This window comes from Pistacia vera, unplaced genomic scaffold (assembly GCF_008641045.1).
Source record: "Pistacia vera cultivar Batoury unplaced genomic scaffold, PisVer_v2 Contig347, whole genome shotgun sequence".
NCBI lineage: Eukaryota > Viridiplantae > Streptophyta > Magnoliopsida > Sapindales > Anacardiaceae > Pistacia > Pistacia vera.
The window spans coordinates 1,931,400-1,953,795 of NW_022196165.1; the positions used below are offsets into that span (position 1 = coordinate 1,931,400).

The 22,396-nt window shown below is 32.5% G+C and overlaps 1 protein-coding gene across 1 annotated transcript; it reads right to left on the minus strand.

Annotated features, from left to right (window-relative positions):
- Nucleotides 1-1,739: 1,739 nt before the first annotated feature.
- LOC116139152 (protein CfxQ homolog) lies at nt 1,740-4,200 on the minus strand. The gene is made up of 7 exons (XM_031424822.1): nt 3,960-4,200; nt 3,614-3,724; nt 3,370-3,468; nt 3,149-3,259; nt 2,767-3,073; nt 2,523-2,662; nt 1,740-2,327 (listed from the first exon to the last, which is right to left on the minus strand). The coding sequence occupies exons 1-7, from the start codon at nt 4,119-4,121 to the stop codon at nt 1,794-1,796; spliced, it is 1,464 nt and encodes a 487-aa protein (XP_031280682.1). The 5' UTR covers nt 4,122-4,200; the 3' UTR covers nt 1,740-1,793.
- Between the last annotated feature and the right edge of the window lie 18,196 nt (nt 4,201-22,396).

Consider the following 22,396-nt stretch of genomic DNA (forward strand, 5'->3'; position numbering starts at 1 on the left):
ACAAATACAACTTCTGACCTATTTAATATTTTATAAAAAACTGACCAACCGGTCAAGCAAGTTGGACGCCGACAAAATAGAATATTATTCTTACACGGGCTCATCCACCTTTTATTCGAATGGGGGTTTCTGCTTCTTTTCAACTTCGACGGGATGGGAACAAGCCGACCGGCCAAGTTAGCACCTAGTGGTTCTCGAATAGAGCCTTGGTATCTTAATGAGTAAAGCTATCTAACGGGGCCAGGGATAACCCTTATTTCGGCACTAGAAGTTGTCTTCTCAATTTTAGACTTGCTTTTCTAGTTGGATCTCCCTCTTCCCTTTCTCGCCACAAGGAGCTCTTCTATAAATAAAAAAATAGGGAGGCGGAAGCAATCAAAGTGATGCGTAAGGTTGGGGCCTCGGGATGGACCGATTCGACGAGAAGGTTCTTGCTTTTCCCCCTTCTATCAGCCTTCAACGGGGGATGAGCCCCTTCGTCTGGCGGCTAAGCTATGCCTAGAAAAATGTTGCAATTCTCGTCATTCGAAAGAAGCGAGAGACCCACAGAGACAACCTTGTAAGCACAACCAGAGGAAGATCCTTTCTTGCCCACAATCCGCCAACTCTTTGGTGTGATAAATTAGGTGCTTCATATTTGGCTGCTAATCCGATCTCAGTAGCCAAGATAGAGTACGGGATTTGGACATTCACCAACCCCAAGGGAAAAAACAGATGATCCGAGTTCATAATAGACAAAAAGTTCCCCTTTGGCTAAGGCTGCCAAGTACCCCAGACTAGATTGAGTTTTCAACTTCTTATCATCTAATCAGTCTAATAAAATCAAATTACTTTACTGATGCAATTTCGTGAGTAGCCATAATTAAACTAAGTGCCGATAAGTCGGTTGAAGTTTCAGCCATATCCGCAGATTCTTCAATTTGCTCTCTCCCTCAAAGAGGGTCATCCTCAAAAGAAGGCTGCCGTAGATGCTCTTTCATGATCAGCAGACCAAAAGAGAAAAAGAGATGGAATTCTAAGTACTGACTTCCGGGAAGAACGGGAGAGACGACAGATGCTCCTTTATAACTTCTGATGTTTTGAAAAACACTCTAAAATTGAGGAAGATAAAACTAAGGCAGAGTTGCTTGTGTTTTAGCTGAACCTGAAAGCCTGTGCATGGTTTTTTGTTGTTCTGTTAATTAACTTTGGTTTGGTGTTAAACTCTCGTTTTTTATTTTTGAATACTTTATTATATTTAAGTAAAACAGTCCTCATCAGCGTATAACAATTTATAAGTAGATAATATGTATTGTACTTGAGGTGTCAACGCGTGAACGTGGCCAGACTTGATCGACTTATTCTGTTTGACATAGTATGTGTTTATATTATGTGTTCTGAATTCGCAAAAATTACAAAACTTCATCATCAGCAACTGAATCATTATGTAACTTGCTCTTGATAACTAAACGCATCAGGCATTATTGACTCCAATGTCAAGAATTTCTTAAACGTAAACCAAAAAAAAAAAAATAATAATAATAATAAAAAAATAAATGCCTCCCACGTCAAGGATTTCTTAAATATAAACAAAAAAAGCAAAACAGTAGTAAGTAATAAAGACAGGAATGACAAAGAAAGAGTAAAGATTAATTTCATCTTCCCAAATACTTCAAATAGTTATTGCAAATATAAATTAAAAGTTCCTAACACAAACATTCAAAGAGGCACAAAGCCAGAATATTTATTCACAGCACTCAAAGGCTGGAAGAGAGGATAATTTTTTGTAAAATAAGTTGTTTCATGCCAAACAGTTATTCGGGTAAAAACTCCATAGCTGCTTCAAAATCCTCTAATTTGATCGTAACCAATTCATCCCTGTTCGCACAATCATCACTAAGCCTCAAATCCAAATTCCCCTTTGCATTATTTAACATTATATCCACTAAACCTCCATTCAATTTCATACGCTGCGTTTTTATTGTCGCTCTCTTTATTAACTCTGCAATGGCATCTATAGTACAAGAAGAATGCAATTTAAACCCATGCAACAGGCTATCCTTTGCTTGATTTTTCATCTTGATATGGAGAACATTAGCTAACTCTTCACAACTCAGATCTTTAAAATTAAAAATGTTAGTAACCCTTCTCTTGAAACCTTCATTAGAAGCTATTACACGTTGCATGTCTTCATTGTAGCCAGCAAATATGACTAAAACTTTGCCATTGTCCATACAAGACATGATCTCTTCTAAGGCTTCTAACCCATAGTCACGGCCACTTCTTTCCTCAGGTATTAGTCGATATGCTTCATCCACAAAAAGAATACCTCCCTCGGCTTCTTCGATCTGTGCATGAAATTATTATTATTATTTTTCGTTAAAATAAACCGTACATTAATCTCATATATTTTTCTAAGATATCAAACATTTTGAAATATTAAAGGTAAAGAGAGGATACAAGTCCATCAAATTATATACATTTTTCAGTTAATAAATTTCTTGCTATGTCGAACATATGATATGGAAAGCAAAGCGGCGTACCTTCTCCCTAGTCTGATTTCCAGTATGACCAATATATTGGCCAACTAAATCTGTCCGTTGAACTTCTTTTACATTGTCAGTTTGCAAAATTTCCACACTATGGAGTAGTCTTCCAAGGATTCGAGCCACCATTGTCTTACCTATCCAATATGAAAAAAATCATTTAATTAATAGTTAAGTACTACTTAAGTAAACAAAATATTCCAGCAGCAGTTTTAACTGATAAAGTAAGCAGCAATTTTACCTGTTCCAGGATTTCCTAGAAATGCCATGTGAGGAAGTCTTCTAGCAGTGCCTATTTTCAGTCCAATGGTCTTGCGCCTCTCATCCACAAGAATGCCCTTTGCCCATTTCCGAAGTTGCATCTTGAGTTCATCCAGACCCACAATATTTGATAGCTCTTTTTCGAGGGCATCCATCCTTTCTTTTTGCTTGCTGCATGCTTGAAGAAACTTTTTCTTTCGTTGATCTTCTTGCTGAGAGACTAATAAATCACGCAACTTTCCACTTTCTTGGATTTTTGAAAGATGATCTAGAGGAGTCATGCCCTCCTGCATTCAAAGTTACATAAATTACTGCTATTTAGAAAGAAATAAATTTGTTATTTTAGAATACAAAATACATGCATCATCTGTAGCATCACAATCAGCATTCTTCTCCAGCAATGTCTCGACAATTGAACTGTCTTCAGCTCGACTTGATTGACAAACAGAAAGCATTAGTGGTGTCACTCCGTACTGCGTGTAAAAACGAGGAGAAAATTGAATAAAACCAATATCACTGTCACATTTTCTAAGAAAAAAAGGACTACTGAATGAGAATATAAGATATTACAATTAGAAAGCACCTTAGATTTGGCTTCAACAAGAGCACCATGAGCAAGAAGTAATCGTGCAGCTTCATTGCACCCATTCTTGGCTGCTACATGCAATGGAGTTTCTCCATACTGCAAAACTCAACAGATCAAAGATCCAAAAATATATAACAGATGTTTTTTCCTTTTTTCTAATTAAGCAATCATATTTTTACTAGCATATTTTTCGCTTTATCGTACTTAGATTTCTCCCGGAAATTTTATAAAGAACACATACCATATTTTTCGCTTCCAAGTCAACTTTATCATCTCCTTTCCATTCAAGCAGAAATTTCACTATTTCTGTCTTGTTGTTACTAGCAGAAACATGAAGGGGTGTCTCCAACATCTGCATTTATACCAAAATGAATACATAAATTTAAAGATGAACGCACTCGGCTCAATTGTACTTTAAATTAATTAATTTACAAAGCAACTTAACTTTTGTTCCCTTGTTAATTTGTCCAAAACCCTCTAAAGAATATACTGAAAAATCTAATTCTTTCCAAAGGATATATATTCAACACACACACACACACACACGCACAAAATAAAATAAAATAAAATAAAAAATTTAATCTTACAAATGCATTTCTTTCTTTGAGAAGAGATGGATTATCCTGAAGTAGCTTCTGAAACCCATCCATGTCCCCCGACTGAGCACAATCATAAATGGTTATACGTTTCTTAGATCCTGATGATTGTTCATCATGACCATTCTCCATGTCTAAATGTCGTCTCTTCATGATTAATTAAGAAGATTAAGAAGAACAAAATAAAACAAAGCAAGAACAAAGAGAGATTTGGAATGTAATGAAATGAAGTTTTGTTCCCTTATTATAAGCATCTCTCTCTCCCTCTCTCTCTCTCTCTATATATATGTATAATTTATTTTGCTTAATGTTATTGCGGTGGACTAGTATAGAATCTTCTTTGAAGTTTCCTTAGCTTTCAGGTACTTTTTCTTGATTGACTTGACTAATTCTTTTGTCATATGTTGAAGAAAGATGAATCCACCTAACGCGGCTTTCTCTTTTCTTTCAGAAAAGGAGCGCGTATGTAAAGGTGTTTAAGGCCGTCTTGAACATTATCTATTCCATAGCTTACATTAGGGTCCACTTGATAAAGAATTAATTAACAATTTTCTTTTTTCCGAAAATAAGGGATACAAAAACCTTACAAAAATGTATTTGGTAGAAATGAGTGTATATATATTGTAAGACAATGCATATATACCATATAAGTATAAATTTTAATAATACCATCCATCTCAATAAATATAAAAATAGTTTAAAATAACATAGAAAAATCCATGTATAATATAAAATTTATTAGTTTGCGGTAAAATGATATGGTACTAACTTATATTCTATTTTTTTCTCCTTGTCTTATAAATATCATATTTTAATAATTTTACCACGAGTCTCAAACATAGGGTCTGTTTATTTTTTTGTTCTTTAATCTTCATGTAACTCATTTTAGTAATTAAAATACGTATATATCTGTTTATAAGATATAAATAAAAAGTTAAAATATTTGACTTTTATCTCAAAACTAAAACATCTTAATCAGTGATTATTTTCTTGTAAAAAATATCCCTATTAAGTTTATATAATTCTAATTTTGACAAATCATGTATACATGATGTATTTTCGTATGTTGTAATAAATTTTTTAATATTATATCAAAATATAATAATATAATTATCTTTAATTTATATACATTTGTTTTGTTTTAATTTTCATAAAGTTGATACCTTTCACGCGCAAAATTAAGGGCATTGATTAATTTGAAACTTCTTTGAAGTTTCACAACTTCCGATTATTTTACCTTTCACACTCTTCAACGGTTCTATTTATTCCACGCCTGTGATCAACGCAACCGTGTGATAGTTATTATACTTTATACGGAACCGTGTGAATTAATTCCAAATGATTTCACATTTATGCAAATATGTTGTCAGCATCTCTAACGTTTTTTATTTTAAAGAGTATATATCACATAAATAAAGAGTGTTTTTACTGGTTGCTAAATATAAAAAATAAAATTTATATTCAAATCTAATAATTCTTTAAATTAGACTTAATAAATAAGAAAAAGACTTAATAGGAGAGAAAATTAATAATAAAATACATAAAAACTTGTAATTTATTAAATAAAATTGAGATAGAGAATAAAATTTGACTCTCTAGATATAGATAGTCAAACTCACTCTTTAATTTATATTTAAAAAATAAAGAGTCAATTAGACTATTATTTTTATAGATAAACTCTTTATAATAAAGAGTTTGGATCATACAAAGAATCATCTGGAGAAGCTATAAGAGCATCTCCAATGGTGCTCTTTATTTGGAAGAGCATATTTAATATAAATAAAGAGCATTTTCATTAATTTTAAAATATAAAGAACACAATTTTTATTCAAATCCAATAGAGTCTTTAAATTTAATGAAGATACTCTTTATTTTTAAGAAAGAGACTTGATGGGAGAAAGAATTATTAAATAAAATATATTGGAACTTGTAGTTTATTAATTAAAAATAGGACAGATAGTGAAATTTGACTCTCTAAATGTGGAGAGTCAAATTCACTCTGTAATTTATATTTTAAAAATAAAGAGTCTGTTGGACTTTTATTTTTATGAATAAACTTTTTATAATAAAGAATTTAAGTCATATAAAGAGTCATTTGGAGATGCCAATAAACAGTTTATCCATACAAATAAGAGTCCAATAGATTCTTTATCTTTAAAATATAAATTAAAGAGTGAGTTTGACTCTCCATATCTAGAGAGTCAAATTTCACTCTCTATCCTAATTTTAATTAATAAACTACAACTTTCTATACATTTTATTTATTATTTCTCTCTCCCATTAAGTCTCTTTCTTGAAAATAAAAAGTATCTTTATTAAATTTAAAGAGTCTATTGGATTTGAATAAAAATTGTCTTCTTTATATTTAAAAATTAATGAAGATACTCTTTATTTATAAGAAAGATGTCCTTCAAAATAAAGAGCAGCATCGGAGATGCTCTAAGCAAGTTTAGTGAGTAAGTTAAGCTAATAGCTTCTAACGTTGACTATTGCTATTCTAATGTAAAACTAACAGAACTCACTAACGGAACAGGTACTAATGACTTTATAATAACAATCATTAACAGATTTTAACTAAGCCAACTCTTCTTTTTAGTTGGTTTAAAAAACTTGTTAGCCTGCAATGAGTTCTAACATGTAAATTGGTTTTTAATTCATATTGAGTTCTTAATACATATTGAGTTCTTAATAGCTACAATTCCCAACCGATTTGTGCGCCTCTTGCACTCCCCTTGAAGCACATCGCTCACCACAAATGTTGCTCTTGTCATGACTTGCGAAATAAAGTCGTGACATAAATTTGATTATTTAGAGGGCGTTTGGAACATATAATATTTTATTATAAGGGAATATTATATTAACCAAAATAAAGATCACATTGAAGATTATTGGAAATGTTTAGAAAATGTGTTTAGTTGGTTTAAATAAATTGGTGAATAATATGTTTTGTTGAAAGAATAAATGGGTGAGTATATTATATAAATTATTGAATTACCCTCCTTTATAAATATTAATATAATAATATTTTTTATTATTCTTTTTTGAATCATTCTTTTAACCTTCTACATTTGAAATTTTGCTAAAACACTCTAATCATATAAAACTTTAATTTATAGCAAAATCACCCCCACCCACCCTAAGTCACAGCCGGAAGCCAGCCACCATCGCTGGCTACGGTTGGTAGTTGAAAAAATAGTGAATGACTAGTTGTATATGATCGGTTGGGTGCAGATAAAGTAAAAAATGACGTCAAAAAATAGCCAAATCTATGGCCATGAAACGGCCATAGAAACTCCAGATCTATCCGTTTTCGGCCAAAAATCATGCTAGTCGTGCACCATTACAGTGACTAACGCTGGCATCTGGTAGTGGGAAGTCATAGCCGACAGTGGGCTTGGGTGACTATGAGTATTTTGTTAACTTTTAAACCTTTTTGTAGCTAGGGCATTTTAGCTAATTTCTTAAATATAGGGGGCTGGGTAATTTGTTATTTGGTAGACATTTGAAGGCATTATGTCAGAAATGGTTTTTAATTAAGGGCAAAAAAGGTAAAAAAAAATCATATTACCTCAGTAATGTTTTAATAACACCCTCTAACAAGGTAATAAGATTACCCCCCACATTACTAACAATACACAATTTGTCATAAAAGATTACCGTAATATTTTATTACTCACAAACCAAACACCAAAATCTTGCAAAATAAACAAAGATTATCCCCATTGTCTTATATACCCTCGATCCAAACAACCTCTTAGTGGTATTCTTTAAAGTAATATTCAACAAATAAAAAAAAATAGTAAAAAATTGAAACGGAAGAAGATGACCGAATGATTTCATGAACACCACCCACCTAATATAGAATCATGAGGTAGGAGATTCTATAGAATTAACTTTCTACAAATAAACAAATTATTGGTTAAATATATTAAAAAAGAAAGTAAAGACCTTGAGCGACGATTTCATAACCACGACAACCTAACAGAGAATGAGGACCTGACATAGAATCATATGGTAGGTGATTGGTGCTGGAGATGGTGATAATATATTTTGTTTAACTAATTAAAGAGATAATAGTAATTTAAGTTTAAACAAATTAGACTTACTAAAACATTTGCGAATTGGTCACACGTGGCTATATATGATTGGGTAGTGTCACCACATAAACATGATGAGATGGTTAAACTATTGTACATAAGTTGTTCTCAAACATTTCTCAAATCTCTATGCAATGAATTTCATATTTTGTTAGTTGTTAGGGTTGGAAGTGCCCGCTCTAACTAGATTTGCAACTTGGACGTGGCGAGGGTAGAGTCATCGCTGGGCGACTGGACTGAGGCCCTTGATGAACCTATTGGTTAAACTATTGTAAATAAGTTGTTCACAAACATTTCTCAAATCTCTATGCAACGAATTTCGTATTCTGTTAGGACGTTGTTAGGGTTGGAAGTGCCTGTCCTAACTAGATTTGCGACTTGGACGGCTGGCGAGGGTAGAGTCATCGCTGGGCGACTGGACTAAGGCCCTTGATGAACCTATTGGTGGACGGCTTCCTCAACACTAGCCATATGGCTTCTAGAAGTTTTGGTGAGATTAGTTGGTGTATGTGTGCAAGATGCTTTCTTCGCAAAGTTTATTCAAGGGAGAGACCTTCTTTCTAGTGTCAAAATGTTGATACGATAAATCGTACCAATCAGAGATACCCAACCGACCTCGGGAGGGATTGCACAAGATGTGCACGTTGTTACAGGTAACCAACAAGGTCACAAAAGCAATGTAATGAAATAATGAAGTAAAGCAACCTACTCCATATAATATATCTACTAAGTTAACGAAATAAACAACATACTTTTTCCCTTTGCTTAATTAAGACATTCTATGGACATGGCTTGTTCATTTAGTGCCCAACCATGTAGATAAATATTACTTGTAACATTGTTATTCAATAAAAAGTCATGTGAAGAGGCATGAATAGAATGGAGCTCGAGGATGAAAATGTAAGTGGTGATCGAGTGTTTGGCAACTGTTGGCCCACTAGCGATGTGGGATTTAAGTCCATACCAAAATTCAGTATGGCTGTATGATATTGATCTCAATTTCTATTTCTTTTATATTAGTTGTTGAAGACAAAGACTTATAATTTTGAGAGAATATTAGAAAATATCCGAAATTAAACATTACATGATTGGACTCACTATATAGTTATTATCATTCACATTTTGTGAAATTAAACTTCCCAGCCGAACTACGACCAATCCTACTTCTAACTGGGAGAAGATTAAGAATGAAGGGCTTATTTCAAATCATATTCATATATAGTATAGGCATAATTCATTTGTCATATTGCACCTAATGATAAATGGTTTTTCATCTTAGAGCTGAGTTGTTTCTTAGAACTATTAAAAGACCATCTTTAATTGATTTCTTTTCAATAATTTCATGTACCTTTGTTGGCCTTTTGAGCTTGACAACCAGTTTTCCCATGTAATTTCTCAGAGAGTTCATACAATTTTTCTCATTCCTTGATTAAGAGTGTGCAAATCTATTGGATAAGGGTACACCCATGATGGGTTACCCCAAGCGAGGTGTACGTGAAGTGAAACTGCCAAAGGCAGTTTCTCACTAACCGCCCCATATAAAAAGAAAAAGTTCTTTCTTTTAGTCAGTAACATACAAACCAATATAGAAGAAAAAATACGCTATCTCTCTCTAAAATTGGAAAAGAAAAATACTCTTCGTGGTTTTCTTCCAGATTCAATTTTTGGCTTTAGAGATAAGGAGAAGAGGTATTAATGCTGTGTAAATTCATTGTAGTTCGTTTATATGAAAAATGTGATTGCAATGGGAGACTATGAACATGATCTTGGGATGAGATTAGAATATTTGTTACTCTGTGTTTTTTCTAACAATGGTATCAGAGCTGTGGTTCATATTGTTTTAAATTCATACTGTTATGTTAAAGCATGTTACTTGTTTATTAAATGCAGTTCTGAATTTGCAATTTTTGTACATAAAAAGTTGTCTTTTTGGTTATGATAATTAGACTATTAGATTCCTTATGAAATTATGAAGAAAATGGCTTTTGAATCATAAAAAATGGAGTTAAAATGACTTGGATATGCCTTTTTAAAGTTTCGGGTTTCTGTATGAGTTGATTTTTGGGTCGGGTACCCAGTTGCAGACTCGGACGAAGGTAGAAGATGACCAGGACCGACATGTCATTTTGATTCCAGCCTTACATAAGACAAGTTGTTTTTTTTTTTTGTTTTTTTTTACTTTTTTCTTTAATAAAAAATGTGCAAACTATGTGGGTGGTGAGAATTGAACCCAAGTCTACACATTTTCAACCCAACTCACTAACCACTGGGCTACATGTTTCACTTGTGTTAAATTAAGCTATATTCATTTCCGGCCCAACCCAAAACCAAAATAAAAATGGGTCAAGTTAACCCACGGATTTGACCCATTACATTAAACGGGTTAGTCAAACCCGACCCATATGACAAAACGGGTTAGTCAAACCCAGACCCATAAGGTTAAAACAAGTCAAGGGGTCAAATCGGGTCAAACTTGACCCTATTAATGGTGAAACGGGTCAAACTGACCCAAATTCAATGTCAGGCGCGTGACAAGCTCCTAGAGTGCCCAGCTAGTGCGTGGGGAGCGCGTGGACTCTTATGCCAGCACGTGAGGGCGCGTGACTGCTACTGGGCAGCATGTGGAGACACGTGACTACTTTTGGGTGGCGCGTGAAGTGTTCTAAATAATTTTTCTCTTTGATGTAAATGATAGAATGCAGACTTGATATGTTATTATGAGTCTAATTTTGTTATTAAGTAATGAACACGTATATATATTATTTATCAAATATAGTCAATCTTTATTTGATAAATAAATGGTTTTTTTTTGTATTTGTTACAGAAAAATGGCACATTATAAACGTGCGATCGTTGCTAGAACATCCGCTCAGTAGGAAAGGGTTATGAACATGATTAGAACCCTACAAACTCACACCTTAATATTTAAAGACAAAGAGGATGAGTTAGTGCAACTCGTAAATCATTTCATTCATGTGAATGAAATGATTCAGGAAATTGTCTAGATAGGGGGGTTAAAGGAAGATGAGTCGAAATACAAAGCCCTTAGAGATACTCTCGGTTATCCTAGTCTCGTTAGTCTCCTTGATCTGGTTTGGAACAAGTTGAAAGTTCAAAACCTTAAAGATGATAATAAAGATTATAGACGTTTAGTCAACAACTACATCAAGGAGTACATAAATTGGGGTGCCAAAAAGACAACTGGTGCATCTATAGGAGTTTCCACTCGTAAAGGACATCACAAGAAACTAGGAGTTCCCTTGCCTAGGGTTAATTACAAGTTAGATAAAGACCTTAGGATAAGGATTATCAGATCCTTCCCAGTTTTAGGAATGTGGCTGTAAACTTAATTTTTTTTGAAATTGTTTGTTTTAATTTCACTATATGTTGAATTCTATTTACATAATGGAATTAGTTTTTATTTATTTTTTATTAACATCTAAATTTTATGTGAATTTATGTTGAATTATACTTATATGATTATGTCTTAATATTATTTTTGAATTGCAATTAATTATATCTATGATAATTGGAGATTAGAATTTTGGATGATGATTGTTGACATTGTTAACTTTTGATTCCAAATGTAATATACAATAATTATTGATATAATTAATTAAATATATATGTATGTTCCGAGCATTGAATAACATGCATTATCCAATGTGTAATTTTTTTAGAAATGGCATTTGCATCTAAGAACATTGTCGCCGAACTTAATAAAGGAAAAAAATTTAGCGGCGACAATGATGAGATATGGAGCTTGAAAATCCAATATGTCTTGAAAGAACAAGAGGTTCTTGAAGCTCTTACCACGACCATGGAAAAGCCTGAAGAAGGAGTCATGGCTCAACATAGAAGAGACCGTGCAGCTTATGACATGTGGAAGAAGAAGAATTCCACTGCTCGTATCACTCTGTTGAGTAGCATGGACAATGATTTCATAAAAAGGTACCGGGATTATGAATTAGCAAAGGACATGTGGTCCGACCTTGCTACAAAGTTTGGCGGTACGTCTATTACCAAACTTCAGTCACTCACTATCAAGTTTGACACATATAAGAAAAAGCCTGAACATACTATGAGAGTACATTTACGGCACTTGTCAAACATGACAAGTGAGTTAAGAGATACAGGTCACATCCTAACTGATGAACAATAGGTTCAAGCTGTCATAAGATCATTGCCTCAAAATTGGGAACACATGAAAATACACCTTACCCACAATGAGGGCATCAGAAATTTAGAAGATGTCATACGACAGTTGGAATTGGAAGAAGATAGTCTTAATGCGAGTAAGGCAAATAGTGATGTGTATATGGCTAGTTCCAGTTCACATGGTGGGAAGGGATTTAAACGTAAATTCCAAGATGGATCCCAAAGAAAAGGCAATACTGATAAGGCTCAAGGGAAGAGGAGGAAGTTTTTTAAACACGGAAAAGGAAAGCATCCTGCCAGGAAGAGAAACATGGCAAAGGTGAAATGCTATAACTGTGGTAACAAGGGATATTTTGCTTGCAATTGTAGCGAGCCGAAGAAGGTAAATTACTTGTTTGCACAAGTAAGTTATATAAATGTTTTCAGTTCTGTTTTTCTAATTGAATCTCATCCTTTGTGGACTGTAGATTTAGCAGCAACAAATCACATAGCGAAAGACAGGAGTGCTTTCGTAGAGTTTCGACGAATACCACGGGAAACAAAATGGATATATGTAGGTAACAATTCAAAAGTGGAAGTTAAAGGGATCGGCACATGCAAATTGATCATGCGTGGAGGTCGAATCCTATACCTACATGACGTGTTATACGCACCCGATATTCGTTGAAATTTGATTTCCGTGTTAGAACTTATTAAACTTGGTTTTAATTTAAACTTTTCCATTACTGGTGTCCATTTATTTTTGTACACAACATACTATGGTTGTGGGTATATTTCGGATGGTTTTATAGTACTTGACGTTGCTTATAATTATAGTAATGTTTGTTTTTCCTTTGTTACATCTTCCAATAATGTTGATGTGAATATATGGCATGCACGGCTTAGCCATATTGGCCAACAAAGAATGAATATACTAACAAGAGAAGGCTTGTTAGGATCTTTAACAAAAGTAGACTTGACTACTTATGAACATTGCCTAGTTGGAAAAACAGCAAGAAACCTATTTGGAAAAGCGATAAGAGCTGAAGTTCCATTGCAACTAATTCTTTCTGACATATATGGTCCAATGAATGTGAGGGCTAGACATAGGGCTATTTATTTCATCACATTTATAGACGATTTCACTCGATATGGTTATGTTTTCTTGATTTCTCAAAAATCAGAAGATTTAGAATGCTTTTAGAAGTTTAAAAACTTAGTTGAGAATCAATTAGATAAAAAAATAGAAGTTCTACGAACCGATCGAGGTCGTGAATATTTATCTGACCAGTTCAGAAATTTTTGTGATGAAATGGGAATAGAATGTCAATCAACTATTCCAAGAACTCCTCAACAAAATGGTGTTACAGAACGAAGAAACAGAACCCTACTTGAGATGGTAAGGTCTATGATGGCACAAGTAAACTTACCCATCACCTTTTGGGTTATGCCTTATTGACTGCCACATATATCCTCAATCGAATACCCTCCAAATCTATTACTACTACACCATATGAGTTATGGACAAATCGAAAACCCGATTTGAGTCTCCTAAAGCCATGGGGATGTGCTGCCTATGTTCATGATCCTTCCCATAAATATGGAAAATTAGGTCAAAGGGGGAAGAAATGTATCTTCATAAGATACTCAGAACATTCAAAGGGATACATCTTCATAGGAGAACAAGAAAGTGGTAGCATCACTGAGTTTGAATCACGAGATGTCACATTCTTAGAAACTAATTTTCCTAAGAAGGGTGAGATAGGTCAAGACTTGTTTCTATATGAAACACAAGACCAAGGCAATTTTGTTGCCGACAATCAGTTGGTTATACTACATCCCAGTGGCAGCGATATGGAAGTTGATGAATCAGTTTCAAATCCTCCATCATTCCCCACTGACGATCCAACTATGATAGCTGGTCCAAGTGGGAGTAACACCAATCAATCTCTAATACATTGATCAAACAGGAAACAAGTTCCATGTCGATGATTTGAGATTGAGGGAGAAATTTTCCTAGTTACTCCACAAGATGACAAAGAGCCAAGGAATGTAAATGAGGCTCTCAATTGCCCTTCTAAGGAAAAATGAATGAAAGCAATGGAAGAAGAATTGGAGTCTATGAAATCAAACCAAGTATGGGAATTGGTTTATTTACCAAAAGGATGGGAAGCCATTGGGAACAAGTGGGTTCTCAAAATCAAGCGTAAAGCTAATGACAGTATTAAAAGATAAAAAGCTCGCTTAGTCGCGAAGGGGTATACACAACAAGAAGGAATAGATTATAAAGAAACTTTTTTCGCCTGTTGTGCGGTTTATCTCAATCCGACTTATTCTAGCTATAGTTGCTAGCATGGATCTTGAATTGCATCAAATGGATGTAAAGATTGCTTTTCTCAATGGAGAATTACAAGAAGAAATCTATATGGACTAACCAATAGCTTTTATTAGAGAAGGTTAAGAACACAAAGTGTGTAGAATTTTAAAATGATAAATGAAGATCACTGCGTATATACAAAGAGATCCAATAACAAATTTGTTATATTATCATTATATGTTGATGATATACTTATAGCTGGAAATGATAAGGGATTTGTCAATGAAATCAAAGGATGGTTATCATCTCATTTTGAGATGAAAGATATGGGTGAAGCTGCATATATTTTGGAGTTAAGATTTCAAGAGATCGCTTAAGAAAATTAGTATCTCTTTCACAAGAATCATACATTAAGAAAATTCTTGAACGATTTCATATACAAGATTGTAAACCCATAGACAATCCTATCATGAAAGGTGAGACTTTGAGTCGTAAAATGTGTCCGAAGACTCCACAAGAAAAGGAACAAATGAAGAATGTTCCTCATATAAGTGCTATTGGAAGTCTTATGTATGCCATGATGTGCACTAGAGTTGACATCTGTTATGCTGTTGGGTTGGTAAGCAGATATCAGTCTGACCCAGGACAAGCACATTGGAAAGCAGTTAAGAGAATCTTAAAATATCTAAAAGGAACAGCTGATTACTCATTATGTTATCAAGGAAATGATTTACACTTGAGAGGCTACACCGATGTTGATTGGGGAGGAGATTTAGATGAAAGGAAATCTACTTTCGGATATGTTTTCTTACTAAATGGTGGGGCCATATCTTGGAGTAGTAAGAAATAATCATGCATAGCCTTATCTACAATGGAGGCTGAGTTTGTAGCATTTTCAGTTGCAGTGCAAGAAGCCATTTGGTTAAGATGGTTCATGAATCATCTGGGAATAATTAATGTTGCTATTGAACCAGTAAGAATAAACTATGATAGTCAAGCAGCAATAGCATACACTAAGGATCCCAAATATCATGGTAAAATGAAACACATAGATATCAAATATAATTTTGTGCGAGACTTGGTGACACAAAAGGAGGTGAACATGAAGTACATATCTACGCATGACATGGTTGCGGATGCATTTACAAAGCCTATACCAAGAGATATTTTCAATAGACATGTTAGATCTCTAGGCTTACGTAGGTGTTGAATGTACTCATACTTTGAGATTTCCCAAAAATTGTTCACATTTGTCTTATCAATATTAAATAACAATATTGTCAATGCTCAATTTCGATTATTATGGAACATACATGAAGGAGCATAAATATACATATTAGTTATGTAAATATTATATATGTCCATTTTGAAAAGCATGTCGGACAGTTAAAAGATTGACATTCTTACACAGGCAATCGCCTCCATTACTTCATAGGAATGGAGATGAGATGATTTTAAGCTTATTATCTAGGTGATAACAGAGAGCCAAGCTTAAAATGTTTAACGTCGCCTAAAACTAGAATTAAAATAATGTCATAATGAAATGTGACCATAAGTGATAAATGATCACTTTATCTGTCTCATTGCCAGATTAGAGTTCTGATGAATTAAAAGTATGTAAAGTGAACTCAAGTTAGACATTAGGTATGTCTGAACTTAAATCTATACAACATTTACAAGAAAAGAGACATGCACTCCATGGGAAAGGAGGAAATGTTGTAGCATGTGATTCATACCACATGTGCAAAACATTGACCAAAGGGGTAATGAAAGTCAAAATCTCAACTCTAACATTGTGTGAGACCTTGAGATTTTAAGAATAAATTCTCATAGAATACCCTTATTACTTTATTCTGTTTCTTAAAACCTTTATTTAATGATTGCTATCTTAGAGTGTTACCAAAGGATTAAGATAAATTCAATCAGCTGAGACATTTCTAGAAAAGCAAGTTAAATGAAAGTTACAAGAATTGAGAAAAGAGGAAGATTATGATTTTGAATTATCATACTATAATCACGTGTATTCATTGGTCGATCAATTATGTTTTACTTTTATGTAAAGACAAAACATAATTATGAATACAACGGATATTTATTAAAAATGAGATTGTTAGAAAAAAATGTGATAAGTAATCTAGGGTATTGCATACAACATACAACTTAAGTTTCACAATTCAAGAAGTTATATATTCCTAACAGATATATGACTAATGTGCTCTCAAAGTATGCATGGTCACACGACATATTTACTAAAGTATGAACCTTAAAGAAGCACAGAGAGAGATAGTCCCATCATGTGTGAGTGAGAGATATTGGATAAGGGTACACCCATGATGGGTTACCCGAAGCGACGTGTACGTGAAGTGAAACTGCCAAAGGCAGTTTCTCACTAACCGTCCCATATAAAAAGAAAAAGTTTTTTTCTTTTAGTTAGTAACGTACACACCAATATACAAGAAAAAATATGCTCTCTCTCTCTCTAAAATTGGAAAAGAAAAATACTCTTCGTGGTTTTCTTCCAGATTCAATTTTTGGCTTCAGAGATAAGGAGAAGAGGTATTTATGCTATCTAAATTCATTGTAGCTCGTTTATATGAAAAATGTGATTGCAATGGGTGACTATGAACATGATCCTGAGATGAGATTAGAATATTTGTTATTCTGTGTTATTTCTAACAAAATCTATAAACAAACTTAACTTTAACTTTAGTTCGGATTTAACTAAGGTCTCTCTTTCACACTTGAGATTGAGACAACCCCTAACTGGGTTTGAGTGTGTTTTTAAAATATTATAATAATAAGGAAGGATAAGGAAGGAATTAAAGAGGATTTCATAGATTTTAGGTTTTTATTATTGACTAGTGTATCAAGGTTGGAGTTGTAAAAGAACAAATTAAATGATATTGGAACAATGTTTGGAAATGGGGATAAGATAACTCTCTTGATTTCTGTTCCTTTAATTTAAACATTTTAATTCCAAATAAATTAAAGCGTTGATGCACAAAGTCATCTCTTTTTCCTGGAAGCTGTCCATACAATTCATCTGGTATCGTATGTGAGAAATTCATTCCAAATGATTTCACATTTATGCAAACAGGTTGTAAGCAAGCTTAGTGATTAGGCTAAGCAAACAGCTTCTATCGTTGACTTCTGCTATTGTAATGTAAAACTAACAGAACTCACTAACGGATCAGGTATTAATGAGTTTACACACTAACAACTTTAACTATAATAACAATCATTAACAGATTTTAACATGTAAATTGGTTTTTAATTCATATTGAGTTCTTAATAGCTCCAACTCCCGACCAATTTGTGTGCCTCGAAAAATCTCATAATCCAAATTGTTTTAATCTTGTATTTCAAAGTTATGGCTTAATCTGAAAAAAGAAAAAATGTTGCTCTTCAACATAACCAATATAGTAATTTAAATATTTGACTTAAATTTGTATAAGTAATTATTGGTCATAGATTCTCGGTAATTCGATGAACTTGAGAGAGAAGTTCAAATAAATTATTCTTGTGTCATCTCATCACTTTCTAAATCACTTTATTGCAATGAGTTGATAACAAAACTTGTGTTATAAATTTAAGCAAAATATTTAAATTACCACAATATCATCATTAAAAAACTTTATTTGGTCTATAAAATAATATTTTGGTCATCAAATTAGAAAGTGATCATTAGTGAAATGAAGTCATATTAAATAAATGCTAATTTTTTTCTTCTTAAAATGATCTTGCTTTATATTATTTTCCACGTTAATTGCTTTTCATCTTCCAGAAAAATAATGGAAAAGTGTATGTCGCTTCCTCGGTCAGTCACAAGTAACAATCAAAGAAGTCAGACTCGTGGTTAATTTATTCCCATAATATTTAAAATTCAGCTCTCCTCATAGGCACTTGCACATGGCTAACGAGTATTGTTTCTCTTTTTTGTCAAATATTGGCACCCATATGGCTAAAGACTATTGTTTTCCATTTTCAAAGATTATAGGGTTCGACAGAGGTTCTAGTTTCAAATTCAAGCTTGTGGGAAAAGTTCGAGGGGTTTCTAGATTATTAAAATAATAATAATAATAACAAACTAGTTCCCTCATTCTCCTTTTTTCCTTAAGTCTATCATTTCATAAAACTTGAGTCAATTTCATTTAAGGACATTTTGGCATGTCTCTAGCTTTGTTCAATCATTCATCAGAATCCTTTGTTGTCTTGTTGGTCAGTTTTTTATGAGTAGAATTATGAACTATACATTTAACCTCTATCCATATAATAGTGTTAAATTTTAGTTGGAAGACAAGATTTACACTAATCTCAAAATGTTCTCTTCTAAATTTTGTATTTCGGAACTTGAATCATGTGATAATAGGATTAGGGTTTATGTCTCCACCATGAAACTAATTGATTTAAGCAATTAGATCATTCTCTTACCAACTTTAAAAAAGGGGTTTAATTTGCGTTTACATGTTAAAGAAAGCCATCCTAAAATAAATCTATAAACCAATTTATCATAATTGAGTCTTTCCGTCAAATTTTATAGCATTTCTAGTTTTCTACTTTATCTTTTTTCCCAGAAGATGCCTTGGCCTGTTTCTTTTTTGACTTGACTTAAAATTGCATCCCCAATAAGCAACGAATAAACGATTCGCATTTGGTGTGATTCTGTTACACGGATTCATTAATTCACACACAAGAAATTCCTCAATGAGGGTTCACATTTTTTACGCATAATTTTGAGGTAACAAATAATGATCAAATAATACACCCTCCCCTTACACCCAAAAGTTTTCAAATTAAAACAGTGACCTCCCCAAGACTATCCAAGAAAATTTAACTGATTTGTAAAATTCCTAAAATACCCTTCTATATTGCCCCTCAAAAAATCGAAAATTGTTGATGTAGTCCTACTTTTTTAAAATCCGAATCTTCATTTCTAATGGTAATTTTGCACTATAAGAAAAAATTTCAATCACATTTCGTATGAAAGAATCTGAATTTATTTTCTTTTCTAATGAAGAATAGTCGATAGCAATGCAATCAAACGAGATGGAGGAATTTGAATAAAGTTCATCTTAATAAACGAAAATCATACAATTGACTTTTTCTATTAACCTCTAAACATTTCAACTTTATCTTCTTTCCTAGAAGATGACTTGCCTTTTCTACTTTCATCTTTTTTTTTCCCGGAAGAATGGCCAGTGAACATTGGATGTGATTGAGACACTGATTATATAATTACTAAAATTTTAAAAACTCTAAATCATAAGGGTTAGGTGAGAGCAACTTAAATCTTTTACTCAAACTATTCACACAAATTCATTCATTGATTTATCTATGTGGGTTTGAAAAAATGGGTTGGATTGAGTTAAATTAGATACTCAAAATGATAATTTTACCCAAAAAAAAAAAAAAAAATCAAAACAACAAACTAAATCGAAAATTGATTGAAGGCAAATGCAATGATAGTGAAATGGGTTTTACATTTTGGGCCTTCACTCGGGTTTTTCTCAAAAATCAGGAATGTGAAGAAATAGAACAGGCCTAGAATTTTATGTGAAAGGGCACCATATAATTTTAATATTTAAATATTATATACAAATTGTTTGTATATAATACTATAAAAATATCATATTAAAATTTTTATACTAAAAAAATCATCTATTTTTTGTTGTGTTGTAACTTTGAGATATCAATAATTAGTTCTAAGTAAAGTAGACATAATTTATTCCAATTTGATTTTATGTTAAATAAAATGACTAAATAAAAGAGAAATTAATAAATATATATAATAATAATTAAAACTTAAGAAATATGATATTATTTAAAAGGTGTATACAAAAAATAGTAAGAGAATTAATTTCACTATGGAGGCACAATGTAAGGAGGTAGAAGACGAAGGTTTTATTTTACTTTTTTGTTGCAACTTGGAGAAAAGGAGGTGGCAGGGTGGGGCCGGGCCGGTTGCTTATGCCCCTTACTTTCTATGTGGATCAGCTGCCGACCTTTAGCACATGAGTAAATAATAATCCTTATACTTAAAAGCAGCAATCCTGTGTCTCCTTTTGCCCTAAAGTTCTTTCTTTCTATTCACCGCCTTATTTGATAAATTCTTTGAAGACACTCTGGTATGTCTTTTGCTTTATGTTCCAAACTATAATTTATGCTTCTTTAATCATTCTGACTATAAAATTTTGTACCAAACAAACCTCAAAAAAAAAAAAAAAAAAAAATCAATCAAATATTATTAAAAAATATGTTAGTGATAATCTTGAATGTAATCTTGATAAACAAGTCCAACTATTCGAAAGTTTTAACAACAATTAGCAGTTTGTAAGATTAAGCGGTGATAACCATTCAAAAGAGAAAACAAACTAATTATGCAAACATATAAAATCATTTTAGTTTGTCAGGAGTCCCCTCAGGTTTTTTTTTTTTTTTTTTTTCATTCTTTTCAATTCAATTACCAGGTTTATCCAAAATAAATAAATAAATAAAGGTAAAAACATCAGGAAAATAATGGAGAATGATTTTTGTTAAGTAAATATTCATTAGCTTATAAACGCTACACTAATGATAGGGAGATTTTTTTTATTGTTTAATTAAACCTGAGGGTCAGTTTTACTCTTTATTAAAAATACTAATGGTACAAATTGTATTAAATCTCATAATCCAAATTGTTTTTAATCTAGTGTTTGAAATTGTGGCTTAATTTGAATAAAGAAAAAATGTTGCTCTTAAACATAACCAATATAGTAATTTAAATATTTGACTTAAATTTGTAAAACTAATTATTGGTCATAGATTCTTGGTAATTCGATGAACTTGAGAAAGAAGTTGAAATAAATTATTTCTTGTGTCATCTCATCACTTTCTAAATCATTATATTGCATTGAGTTGATAACTAAACTTGTGTTATAAATTTAAGCCAAATATTTAAATTACCACATTATAATCCATTAAAAAAACTTTATTTGGTCTGTAAAATAATATTTTGGTCATCAAATTAGAAAGTGATCATTAGTGAAATGAAGTCAATTTAAATAAATGGTAAATTTTATTCACCCCCATTTTTGGTTGATTAAGTAATTTTTTTTCTTCTTAAAATGATCTTGCTTTATATTATTTTCCAAGTTAATTTCTTTTATCTTCTAGAAAAATAATGGAAAAGTGTTTGCCGCTCCCTCAGTCATTCACAAGTACAGTCGGATAAGTCAGACCCGTGGTCTGTTTCCAAAATACTTGAAATTCGACTCTTCTCAGAGGCACCTACACATGGCTAACGAGCATTGTTTCTTTTTTTTTTTTTCAAATATCGGCACCCACATGGCCAAAGAACATTGTTTTCCATTTTTCAAAAATTGTAGGATTCGACAGAGGTTCTAGTTCCAAAATCAGGTTTGCCAAAAAAAGTTCAAGGGGTTTCTAGATTATAATAAATAAATGAATAACAAACTAGCTCCCTCATTCTCCTTTTGTCCTTAAGTCTATCATTTTATAAAACTTGATTCAATTTCTTTTAAGGACATTTTGGCATGTCTCTATAGCTTTATTCAATAGAATCCTTCGTTGTCTGGTTGGTAAGTTTTTTGTAAGTAGAATTAATGAACTATACATTTAACCTCTATCCATATAATAGTGTAAAATTTTAGTTGGGAGACAAGATTTACGCTACTCTTAGAAAGTTCTCTTGTAAATTTTATATTTCGGAACTTGGATCATGTGATAATAGGATTAGGCTTCATATCTCTTACCATGAACCAATTGGTTTAAGCAATCAAATCTTTATCTTACCAACTTTAAAAAAGACGTTTAATTTGTCTTTACATGTTAAAGAAAGCCATCCTAATATAAATCTATAAACTAAGTTATCATAATTG

Bases quoted from the DNA above. Each gene is read 5' to 3' on its own strand.
- LOC116139152 (XM_031424822.1), bottom strand. From the start codon at position 4,121: ATGAAGAGACGACATTTAGACATGGAGAATGGTCATGATGAACAATCA. The intron at 3,725-3,959 runs GTAAGATTAAAT...GTATAAATGCAG, and splicing joins TCAAAGAAAGAAATGCATTT to ATGTTGGAGACACCCCTTCA. The intron at 3,074-3,148 runs GCATGTATTTTG...CTTTGAATGCAG, and splicing joins ATTGTGATGCTACAGATGAT to GAGGGCATGACTCCTCTAGA.